This window comes from Manis pentadactyla, chromosome 4, assembly GCF_030020395.1.
Source record: "Manis pentadactyla isolate mManPen7 chromosome 4, mManPen7.hap1, whole genome shotgun sequence".
Lineage (NCBI taxonomy): Eukaryota > Metazoa > Chordata > Mammalia > Pholidota > Manidae > Manis > Manis pentadactyla.
In genome coordinates, this window is record NC_080022.1 from 40,178,385 (window position 1) to 40,191,532 (window position 13,148).

A 13,148-nucleotide genomic window follows, 5' to 3' on the forward strand; every position below is an offset into this window, starting at 1 on the left:
GTGCTACTGGGCCAGGAGAAAACAAAGAACCCAGTCTGGACATTTTTAGTTCATTCTGCAAGGAGAAGAAGGCTTTTACTTTATTAGTCCTATTAATGGCTGTGAAGGAAGTTACACAATTAGTGACATAGCAGCATTTACAATGCTCTTCCCACTACGCAACCAGGTCTCTCTTATTTTTCAATGTCTATTAGAGATTATTTTTTTACTTATCAATATAACACTTACTTTTAAAAAGGTGCTATGTAGTACATTGAGATTTTAGACATAGCTCCCTTGGGGAGCTGACAACCTAGCAGGGAGACAGACAATAACCACACAATGTAATGAATGCCATTAATACAAGTTAGTATAGGAATATATTAAGGGAGTGTATAAAATGTGCATTTTAACTCAGACAGAGTCAAGAGAAGGATGGAAAGAGACAAGGCTTCCTAAAGGTGATTTCTGTCCTGAATTTTAAGACATGATTTTTCATAGACCAAGCATTCACTCTAACAGTATATTGCACTAAAAAATACTTCTTTTATATTAGTTAAATCCATGATGGTTTTCTACATGTTTCTAGATTCAAAAGAGTATCTGGATCTTTGTTCCACTGTCTGCCTACAAGCATATGCCAATATTGGGATGAATCACTAACAAAACAACTTCTTGGGATCTGTTCATCCTGGTTGGTTGACCTTAATACTTGATCTCGTTCAGACCACATAGAATTATATTAGCAACCCAGCTTCTATTTTTTTCTCTCCTCCACAATTATATAAACCACTGACTCTTTGTTTCAGATACCTACTTATGAGGTTTAAAAAACCAATATCCTTTTGTAAGAATAACAAATATCTGTAACCCAGTAAACTAGGAATGCTATTAACAGAAAGATCTCTGAATAGAAAGAGTAAAACTCTAGTTTCATCCTTCCATGTGTCATCTCTTTCCAGTCCTTCCCTGGGCCCCTGAGGTGGAGTCAGTTGCTACGAGTTCATCTACACTTCCCAAAGCACCTTGTATATACTTCATATCAGATATTAGTGCTTACATCTGTTTTAACTACTTACAATTGTTTTAAGCGTTAGCACTGTCTTTTTCAACATTTCATCTTTACTATTCCTGGTTCATATTAACATTTAGTAAATGTTCACTCAATGAATAAACATGAAGGAAGTATCTCTTTCTTAAGATATTTTTTAACCACTTCCAGAAGTGTTTTTGCAGGATCTCCTTATTTACTACTATCTATCTGCTTTTAGCTCTTTCATTTACAGATACATCCTACTATTTCTAATTTGGTCATTGTTCAGATGGGTATTTAGGAAATTATACCCTCTAGCGCCTTTCAAAACTATCAAGACTAACAAGGGCTTTCTGTCTACTGCTTCATGAAATAATGGCCCCAAAATCCAACTGGACATGAAAGCCAACCAGATTGAACAGAGTCTTCCAAGAAAGAAACCTCCATTTGGATATGTAAGATTGAAATCATATGCAACATCTTAGTTGCAACTGGAGGCACATTCGTTTGACAAATGCTTACCGAGCTTCTTTCTCTTTGAATTTTTGTTAAGTACCTTGTTTAACGGGACAAATAAAATGAAAAGCCCTTCCAGAAGATCACAATCCAGTGAGGGAGAAGAGAGGCACAAAATTATTACTGCTTAAGTTTGTATGTAATGATGTTCTCAGTTCATATTTGGAATGTTCTGAGATCAAGCTAGGAATTATTATAATCTTAAGTATTCAACTTACAGTTATTAGCATTATTTTGGAGGTGGGAAATCCAAATCGACATCACAGGGGAGTTTAACATTGACATTTTATAGAAAGCTGTTTCTTTTTTATTCTACTCTGTTAGTGAAATCAGGAAATTAAACTTACAGCAATTGATACTCATATTTTGGTAGCTTTATAAAAGCATTCACCTAGAGCAATATCCTTCACTTTCTTCTACACACACGAAAGAGTCATGTAAATTGTGGAGGGCGAATGTTTCTGTAGGCTTAATCAGAGTATTTCTTAAGCAAAAGTAAATATGCTTGGCAAGTCCCTTCTCATCTTGGGCATCAATGTCCCCAGCTATTATATCTGGGGGTAATCCTAGAAAACCACGAAGGAAGCATCCAGACTAAATAGAGTCTCTAAATTTATATCATTAGCCTAAAGTAGGACAGCCAGATATGGGACAAGACAAGCCATCCACCAGGAATTTATTTCTGAACTTTTACATGTGTCAGAAAGAATTCAGTTAAAAGGAAACCCACTGCAACAACCTTATTTGTGACATCTTGAAGTCTCTCCTATATTTTCACATATTAACCTGCCCATTTTAACTCTCTGGTAATGCACAAATGATAGCACAACAATTTTCAATATGCAACCCACTGATCAATACATTACTGCATCAGTCTTCTATTGAATTGAGAGTGAAAATCTGAGCCTTTGTTACTAAGTGTTAATAGCATCAAATGGATGACATAATCAATTCTCATGAAAAACACCTTGGAAAAATGTGGTAAAAAAATCCAAGAAAGATCACAGAGATGGAAACTCAATTAGCCAATTTTATTTAGGTGAATCTCTGATAGGTGGTAAGAAAATTGTGGCTAACTAAACACTGTTTAAGGCAATAAACCAGCCTAATCAGTTAATACTCTTACAATTCAATATGTCAAAAACAAATTCCTTTTTTCTCTTTTTGAAATATGCCATTCCAGTGAACTTTCATCTTGTGTTTATAAAATGTGCAGTTTCCCATTTACCTTATAAGTAACAATGAAAAGCTATATACAAAAAATAACTACATAATTTCCTTTGTTACTTCATAGACAGAAATGTAATAACTTAAAAGTTTTAAATCTGTAATATGGATAGAATTTGATTTTGAATAAGCATGCCAAGTATCTTAAATTCCAGAAATTGTTACATTCTCTTTCTCCCCGTTGCCATTTCTTGTTCTTATAAATGCTTACTAAATTGAATTCCCAGATGTTTCTATTTTCAGTCTTAAATATCACTTCTTTTATTTTCATGACAGTAACTTAATAATGGGACACCACATTTTAAAAATGTAGATTGAAATATCCTATCACACTTCATAGTTGGTCCTGCAGTTCATTGAGAAATAGCTCTAAAGCCTTAAACAAGGCCTTTATTTTGTGTTTTAAAAAAGTGTCATAAGGAGTTAATAGGACACAGCTGTACTGGCTCTTTCTAATAAGCAGCTTCTGTCGCTTTGGTCACCACAGGTGTCTCTGTAACCTGCAAACTCTTATTACTAGTGTATCAAAGTTGTGCTACTTAACAGACTTCTTTAGTAAAACATAACAAAGCAATTACATGGCTGTTGATTGCCAGTCATAAAAAAAACCCTCAAACACAGTGTTTCAAAAGAAACTACACTGCAATTTTTTGTCATTGTAAAATAAAAGGAACTAAGGAATTAAATGGAGGATAGAACAAAATAACAGCAGGTAGCCTGCTGAACTTAGCCACTACAGATGGTTTAGAAATAGTGTTTCCTTCTCCATCAAGTTGTGGATAAAAGCAGAGGAGGAGATTCTTTACTGCCAGTGAATGGCAAAAGATTTAGCCAAGTCTCCAGTCTATGTATTTTGTCTCATGAAAGACCTTCGATGCTGCATTTTTATCTGTTTTTGGCACTGCTTTTCATCACCTTTAACTGAGTGTGAATAATAACCTGATTTAATTTAAACAAATACAGGTGCTAAAGGTTCTTTATTTATGTATAACAGGGAACATTGCCAAGGCAGAACGAAGTCATCCTATGAAATTTCCTAACCATTTGCTTAAAGAAATGAAGTATTAGATGAAGAAATTGCTTCAACACTGTTTTGCTTCACATTTAGAGAAAGGACCATCTTTCCTTTCAGATTCAGATTACATAAAACAAAGTCTGAATGATGAGCAAAAATTCAGTGAGCCATAAAATAATAAAAAGACAAATAAAATGATTTCTAATTATTCTATAATCATTTAAATTAGGTAACTACAACAGACTTGCATTGAGATAAATTAATTTAATCTTCCTGTTCATAAATCAGCAGCCTGTGATTATGATTACACACCCAAAGTAGTAGCATCACGGGATGATGTTATGGCCACTTGTGTAATTAAGCATGATGAAATATATTTCAGATGGGAAACTCAAATAGGCAAAATATGAAGAATTATTCATCACTTACAGATATTATGATTAACAAACTAAGTAAATTTATCCTGACAGATAGGAAAGGGATTTTTTTTCCTATTGAGAATATGATGTGTGCAAAAGAATGTGTCCAATAAAATGATTACATCAATTAGCATATGCTAGAGTTAAGCTATTACCAACTCCACTGGACTGGGCCAGAATGTCCTGCCTTCTGCACTGGAGTTATTAAAAAATAAATTTACTACTGGCATTATATGTTAGACTTCATTGCCTCTTCTGAACATTATTAAAAACAAAGATTTTCTCTAAATGTTCAACAATATGTTAGTACATTAGGATATACAGTACAAAGAAATATACTGTAGCTGTCGTATTGCAAAAAGACAAGAATGATGTATGTTGATTTTGGTTTGCAGGTTATTAAATTTAAGAAATCTTTTATAAGTTAAGGTGTATTTTCACTGTTGTAAATAACTGCATATGTTAGTTACAAGTAGCTTTTATCTAATTAAATGCAATGGTAGATAATGCTGAGCTTAAAAATGTCTAAGATGATAAGAAACCAATATAATGATGACTTTTTAAAAGAAATTAAAGCCCAACTTACAACTTGTGAGTAACAATATTACCTTGCTCTATTGGCATCCTTTGTCAGATCCCAAGCCCAGGTTATAAAATTTTGACTCAGGTAAGAGACAATAGACTCAGCACACAGCATTTGTGAGCAAAACACGTTGGTTAATACACTTTCATCATGGTGGAGGTAGATAGCAAGAAGCTTTCTCTGAAAAGAGAAGAAAAGACTGATGAGTTAAAATATCCACTAATGTAAGATTTCTTGAATTTTGCAAAGGTTTAATCAGTCAATATAAACAACAAAGACAAAAATTAAACGCTATGCTCTAAAACAACACCTGACACTTCGAGTTCCTAACGCTTTTACTAATATGAATAAATTTTGCTTCCTTATACTCTAAAGAGGCTAGGATGATTATATTCCACTTTATAGACTGATGCTACAGATTCCTGTTCACTATGCAAGCCTATCTCAAGTAGAAATTGCAATAAAATTCCATTTTCTTTAAATAAAATGGATTTACTGTTCATGCTTAGTACATACTTACACATATGTACTAAACATGTAGGGGAAAATTAACTTTGAACTATTCAACTATATACAGAAAAAAATACTAATTAAGATTGGATGCCAAAATCTTATACATTTTTTATGTTTTTAATCTGAACACTGAATAGCCTCTTCTACTTGAAAGGAAAAGGTCTGAAATGAAGTTTTGTTTCAGTTCCCTAGGTAATTTCAAAGCTCTTGATGTGTTCCCAAACTAAAGTCTGTACTTAAGAGCATGTAATATCTAGGTGCCATTTGAAAGAATGATAGAAAAATGTTTAGATTTCAGAAAATGTCTGATGTAGTTTCTCATTTGGTAAATTATTCTTTCCCTTTTGCCTGATAAAACTTGTTTTCAATAAATGACATTTATTCTCTCAAAAGTATCATCTGTCATAGTTGGATATTCAATAAAATAAATGAAATTAAAAACTGAAATTGAGCAACAATTTGCAACATGTCATCTCTAACAATAATGACGATGATGATCAAAGAGCTGAAAATTCTTGATGAGTAACTTCTTGGTGCTATCTTGTGGAGGCTGAGTTTAAGTACAAATAGTTACCAGGAAATAGAAAGATAAAATTTTATGGTAAAAACAATATACAAACCAATCTGAAATTCTGGCAAAGGAAAATTTCAAGGAAGCTTAGGGTGTCTCCCTTCAAATTAAATAAGGATGTGATGATAATAAAGAAAAACTTGGCTGTGTGGGAATCTAAACAAATGAGGTATATTTATAGAAAAACAAAAGGCTCATGCTGGTGAAAGGTTAATGAAGCCTGATGCTTGGAATTATCCTGATAAATAATCCAAATTATTTAATGATAATTAAAAAGTAATTATTAGAATAATTTATTCACAAGTAAAGTTTGTGTTCGATGAGGGTAGCCAGAGGTTTCAAAACATCTATTTCAAAACATCTATTATGAATAAGAGGCACTTCTTTTAGTTACCACACCCATTATCTATTTTAATTCCCAAAATAAACAAGTAAAATAGTATTCTTAACTTTACTAACATAGGAGGAAATTGCAGTTTCAAAAACTGAACTGTCCTAAATTGCACAAGATGTAAGTAGTACTTCTGGGACCAGAACCCAGCCTGACTGACTCCAAGCCTAGTGTCCTTTGATACTACAGCAGGAGCAGAGAAATCATCCACACTGGAGTCAATGCTTGGAGTGCTCACAGCATATGAAGATGCCAGAGTGTCCATTAAAGTCCTTCTGGGGCCTCAGAGACAGCATGTAATGGGAATAAGGACAGTATTCCTGAGCATAAGTAACTTAGCTACTCCAACAATAGCTGCGCCCATGTGTCAATTCACTCATTCATTCATTCATTCAGCAAGCATTTGTTGAAATACATTTTTTTTTTTTGGAAGGCCCAGAAGGAAGCAGTGGTGATAAAATGGTGACAAGAAAGATTCAGGTTTTCTTCATCTAACTTGATGTCTTCAGGTAACAGTAGCTGGCTTCTGGCAAGTTTGTAATCAGATACATTATTGGACAGATACTTATCTGGTAAATTCTTACTCATACTTTAAGACTCAAAGTAAATGCCTCTCTCTATAAGACCTTCCCTGAGTTCCTTATGCAGAGTTAAGAGCTTCCTTTTCTGTGTCTCTGTCTCTTCCCACTAGTATTGTAATTGTTTACCTGTTTCCCCTCTAGACTCTCAAGGGTAAGGACCGGGTCTCTTTCAGTTTTCTTTGCATCCCTAAGCTAGCATAAGTCTCAGAATGCTTGAGGAAAGAAATTGAATGCTGACACCAACCACAGCCCTCTGGCAAAAAAAGATACTAAATGGCAGAAGCAATGCCAAATCACTTTTAGTAAACAAATCTAGAAATCTGCTGCTTTAAGGAAAGGACCGTGAACCTGGCAGCACTAACAAATTCAAAGCTCCTCTTTTTTAGGGTCTCTGTAGCTGAATAGACAGAGGGATGTCAACCTCTAATTCTGCTTGATCGTATCACAGCAACTACATTTAATGAGACTGGGAACAAGAGAGCTGTCCTCTTTTAAAGCAGCATATTTCTAACCAAACAATGGCAATGGCTGAATCTTTAAAATGCCCATTTCTGTCAAGAACACCGCAATTGAACATTTAGACTTTGGGAAAGAGATTAGCCATTTACACTGCTATCTCACTGATTTAATTTAAATGCTCTTCGAAACCAAACACACATGTGCTGAAGAGGCTACTAAAAAACCCAACACACAGAGTTCCCTATAAGTGCAGCCGACAGTGTTGACTGAAACTAAACTTGGAAATCCAGGGCAATAATGCACAATATCAAGCAATAAAACAGCATCTCTCTGGCAATATTTAATTTAAAAAAGAAGAAAGAGGCAGGCGAACGAAGATCAGGCACTGTCTGTTTTGGAGGATCAACCATTCTGCATTTCAAAGCACTGGTCCCTGCAATATCCAGGTTACTGTGCTAGAATCTCGACTATTATATCGCAGTTGTGAGAGGGAGGGCAAAGATGTGTTTACTCAGTGATTAGGCCCTTAGAATAAGCCTCTAGCTCCTAGAGAGACAGCTCACCACTTATTCATTTGGGCCAATTCACAAAGCCTAGGAAGATTAAACATCCATGCTGAGAAGACAAGCGAATGCAGACGGTGAAAAAGAAATAAAAATTCTTTAAAAACTCTGAGATGACTTCATTATTTTCCACAAGGAAACTTTAGGAAAGTGTTTAGTTAGAGAAAAACCCACATTGACCTCTCTCTAAACCCTTAATCTTTCCTTTGTGGTGGCATTGCTTTGTGGTAAGCGACTGGCTCTCCTCGCCCCTCTTTTCACTAGAAGCTGAGAGAAAAAAGACTCTGGAGAAACAGTTTTCGTTCCAGGGACACAAACCCCTGACACTGTTAAACATGAGATGCCCGGAAAACACACTTGAAAAATTCTCACTTTAAGCTCTAAACTGTGAGAAAGGGGATGATAAAAAGAGTGATGAGAAGATCTTCAGTCTGGGGATACTCCTATAGTAGCTTTCAAAGGGGAAACTGAATTAAGAGAATCTTTGCTCCCTAACATAATAAGCTTTCAACAAAAAATTTTCTGCTATTTTGACAGTAATAATAAGCAAAATATAAAGATTCTTTATTACATGCAAATGCTACTAAATCTGGGCTACATAAATCTCTGACTAAATTATAGACATGACTAAATGAGCCCCAGACTCAGATTTCTGATTATTTTATTGAGCTCAATTAAACACAGGCCCTCACAGTGAGAACTGGGTTCAGTATATCAGAAAACTGCTTTTGTAAGGAAAAGGCATCGAGTAGATAGAAAAAGCATAAGAAAATGTTTTGTTTTCCATTATTATAACCATTTTTCCCTATGGCCCATTAATAATTTAGTTCAATAACATTTACAGAGTGCCTATGTGTTAGGAATTCAGAATATAGAGATGAATAAAACAAAATTCCCTGGTGCTTAAAGAGTAGGAGAGACGGTGTATGGGGAAGCAAAGATTTAATTGCAGTACCATATGATAAGTGATAAGATTAGGGCATTAAAAAAACTATTTCATTGGTCCTTTCTAATTTGGCAGAGAGGGTGTAACTGGTAGATGACAAAGGCAGGCAGGCAGCTCAGCTACTCTCCTCAGACTCCCTCTTTGTGATCCAGGTTTTGATAACACAAGGCAAGTCTCCAAGCTTTAAGTAACAGAAAGCTCTGTGCTAAACCCAATTTTGCCGCTTACCAGCAGTGAGACTGCGGGGAAAGATGTGTTGAAAGGATTGTGGATAAAGTAGGCAAAGTACCTATTACAACGCTTGGTCCATAGTAGGTGCTGAATGAAATGTGGCTGTTAGGATGAAGATTCCAGAACTATCCATTCAAAATAAAGGATTTAAAAGCAGTTTCAAGAGAAATGATAGCCATGAAAACATTGCTCAGCTCATTCATTTCTTCTCCTGGCAATATGTTTGGGATGCTTAATTATGCCTCTGCCTTTAGGGCTTCACTAATCTTCACATTCAAATCCAGGAGCTAAGGTACTAGGTTGATGCTTAGGAAATGCCAAGCTGACAGAAACCAATGTGACTTGGCCTTGAGCTACAGTAGCTATTGTATTTAGACACTTAACATCACAGAGCTGTAGAACATTAGAGCCAGCTTTGTCTCGAAATAAGCCAGGCACCAAGCAGACACTCAGAAAATATTTGCTGATGGACTGAAAAGCAAGTTGTCTGGATTCTTTTAGAGTTTCTGATTAATCTGTGTGTTCAATGATTTTAAAGTTGATATGACAAATAATTTCTAGAAATGGTAGTTCAGTTTTTTCAGTATAAGAATGAAAAGAAATTAAAAAATAATTTCCTATGTTTAAATTGGGACCTGATTCTATTTGTTTCCCTTTTCTATCATCATCATCATCACCATATTATTCAGAATCATCATCATTATTATTCGGTTTTAAGTGTGGGGATGGTTTATTGATACCAATACCTGATATGATGATAAAATGATAAACACTTATTATCATTTATGAAGATTTATCAATTATTAACATTTTGCCATATTTGCTCTACCATTACTTTTACACTTCTTTCCCTGAGACCCTTAAACTTGGACACATGACATCTCCATCCTAAATACTTTAACATCTGTCTCCTAACAAGGACATTCCCTTGTGTAACCATAGTATCTTTACCATAATCAACATTTAATATTGTTATGATATCATCTACTATACAGTCCATATTCAAATTTTTCCAAGTACTTTAAAATCCTTTGTAGCTGTTTCATTTATTATTTTAAATACAGGCTCTAATTAGAATCATTCCAGTATACTGCCTACTCCCACAATCCTGTCCTGTGTATGGATGTTCATAGGTCCAGCCCAGCATCAATTGTGACTCAAGAAAAGTCTATAGGAAGGAGAGCATGAAGCCACACTGTCAGGGTTCAAATTGCTGCTTTGCCACCTCCCAGTTGTGTGACGATGAGAAACCTACCTCACTTTTCTGTGCCTCTGGAGAGTGTAAGTCCAGTGATGTCTAGATGGGAGTGATGATATGAGTGTTAAAACAGAGGTGGTCCTAGGGTCTAAGCATGAACATCAGATTGGCTGCTTCTTTATAAAGGTGATACCTAGGCTGGCTTTTGAAAGCTGGATATAGTAGCTGACTTCTCTGTGACTTGAGCTTAATTTAAATTTAGGTGATAGTGAGAAGAGTGAGTGAAAAAGAAAAAGCTAATAGAAAAGTTTAGGAAAGGCCCAGTGATGCCAATGGCCTGATGTGTTCAAAGAACTCCAAGCTAGTAATTTTTAAAGAGTAAAGAACTGTTGATTTGTGGAAAGAATTGTGAGACTTTGCTTGTTTTGGCTCCCAAGGCTGAGTTCAGGGACCAACAGGAAATAGTCAGCTACTAAAGATGAGGAGATGGTAGGGTGGTGTCTTTTTTCTCACTTCCTGAAGGAGATGTTGAGATAGCACTCTGAAATCTTGAGGACACATGTATTTGAGACTCACAAAGGGAGAACTCTCAGATGGAAGTCACAGGTTAAACAAATAAACAAAACTTAAAGTAACTACCATCATAAAATAAGCTAACAAATGTTCACTGAGTACAAAGCTTTATCAGTTTTCATTGTTCAGGCTGTAATACTCACGTCATGAAATATCTTTGAGGGAGACCAATATGTTACTAAAGTTTTTATGAGTAAGGAAATTAGAAGCTCAAGTAATTGGCTATTATAGAAAACCAGAGAGGCAGGCAGGCTCTTTGGGGAGCCTGGGGGAGAGGGTATGAATGGAAGTAGGCAGTTTCAGAACAGACCAAAGATCTTATATGTTATTGGTTTTTCGAGGTGAACACTTAGGAGCAATATTAGGGACTGGAGAAGCAGCCTCATAAAAGCTCAGTCAGGATTTTTCTGATTTTCCACTCTTCTCTTCTGAGAGGAATACTACCCCTAGTTTTCCAGAGGTCTGTTAAACAGGTAGAACAACATGAGTGTGAGTGGTGAGATAAACACTTTGAAAGGCAGTGTTAAACATTCCTCCTTTTCCACTTTTAGACCCTGAAAAGGCAGATAAAAAGAACCTACCGCCTACCTACATCACCTGCTTCCACATTTCAAGGGATGGTAGAACTACAGCAATAAAGAATTGAAGATATATTAACAGTAATTTTTCATTTAAAATATATTGCTAATAATGCATTCTTTCTGAAAATCACAGGAATTCTAATGATTTGTGGGCACACATGTTCAGTAACACTTCACTACTTTTTCTCACTTTTTTCCACTTACCAATATATCTTGAACATCATTCCACATCTGAGTGGCTTCATTCTTTTTAATGGTCACATGGTATTCTACTCTATGAATGATGTTTAAGATATTTTTAATTTTTTGCTGCTATAAACAATGATATAATAAAAATATATGTATTTATCTTGCTTCTCACAGCTTAAGCATGTGTGTAGAAAAAACTTTGCTATTGTAACAGGTGAAAATGATATATTAGTATAGCTCTATTTCTTGTAGCCTGGAAGATATGAAGCAACTTATCATATTTTATGAGTAGTTTTTATTTCCTTTTCTGTACATTGCTTGCCCATACTGGGTTATCTTTTTCTTACTGATTTTTAGAGTTCTTCATAATTGTTTATGTTAGATAAATTAAGTTTCAAATATTTTCAATAAAGATATTATTTTCTATTTGACATTAGAAATACTTTTTCTTAATGTAGTTATTAATAAAAGACTATAAATGGCAGGTAAATATAAAACCAATAGATTCTATTGAAATGCTCCACAGAGCAAAGAAAGGCCAGAACACAGTGGTGCAGGTATATGACAAAAGCAGTATTATTCTCTTCTGTTTGTTAGGCACTCCAAGGATAGGGTGGGAGAAACAGAATACCAGAAGATATACATGTATAAACAGGTACACAAAAGTCAACAGGCTGTGAAATTTAAAAGCCAAAAAGTTTGTAAAGTACATTGTGCTATTACTATTATTACTATACTGTGATTTTCTAATCATTGCCTGACCTCCACAACTACATATATATACAAATGTATACAATGGCTCAGTCTCACTGCCACCAATTTCTTCCCTCCAAACTGCTGCCACATTATTTATTCCCTATATTACAGCTCTGACAGTGTTAACTTCTTCAAAAACTTCCCAATGCTAACTACTGTCTAACAACAAAAGTCTTTCGTTGACCTTCAGGGATTTCCATGATAAAACCCTAGCCTGTTCCTCTATTTTAACCCAATCTCCATTATACATGTACCATTAATACCAATTAAAATCTCTAACATGTGCATCTCAATAACTTGGTGACTATTAAAGTATGGATTCATTTTTCCAAGGTGGGTTAAATGCCAAGATATTTTTATTCCCATTACAGAGAAAATAAAATTGAGGCTTATATGTCTAGTATCAGGGCTGAATTTCAAATCCAAATCTGCCTGATTTACTTAATGTTCACTTACTATAAAATAGTATTCTTTCAAGTATATCTCATTTTTAAATGAAAATAATTAGGATTACATATGGAACAGATTTATTGAATTTACAAGTGAAATACTTTGATTCAAATTAGCTTTTTATCCTTTTAAAATGGGTAATATGAGTAACAAATATCTTCTTTCTTTGAGAGAATGATACAAATATGGATGAAGTCAGTTAATGAAAATCAGCCTTGCTTTTGATAGTTTAAAAATCAAATACTGCTTTTACCTATATTGCTTTTCAAATACAGTTAAATGGTTCTCAGTAAGATGGTGTATAGTGGATAAACTGAGAACATTTAACACAGCAGCATATCTTAAAACTAATATTTTTAATTAATTTAAAAAAT

The 13,148-nt window shown here is 34.7% G+C and overlaps 1 protein-coding gene across 2 annotated transcripts in view; it reads right to left on the minus strand.

Moving 5' to 3' along the window:
* FAF1 (Fas associated factor 1) overlaps positions 1–13,148 on the minus strand; it is a 559,668-nt gene that overhangs the window by 124,782 nt on the left and 421,738 nt on the right. For both annotated transcript variants that reach the window (XM_057500197.1, XM_036892803.2), the window contains exon 13: positions 4,798–4,952. In XM_057500197.1, coding sequence (XP_057356180.1) covers positions 4,798–4,952 — 155 coding nt within the window. The remainder of the gene's footprint in view (positions 1–4,797; positions 4,953–13,148) is intronic.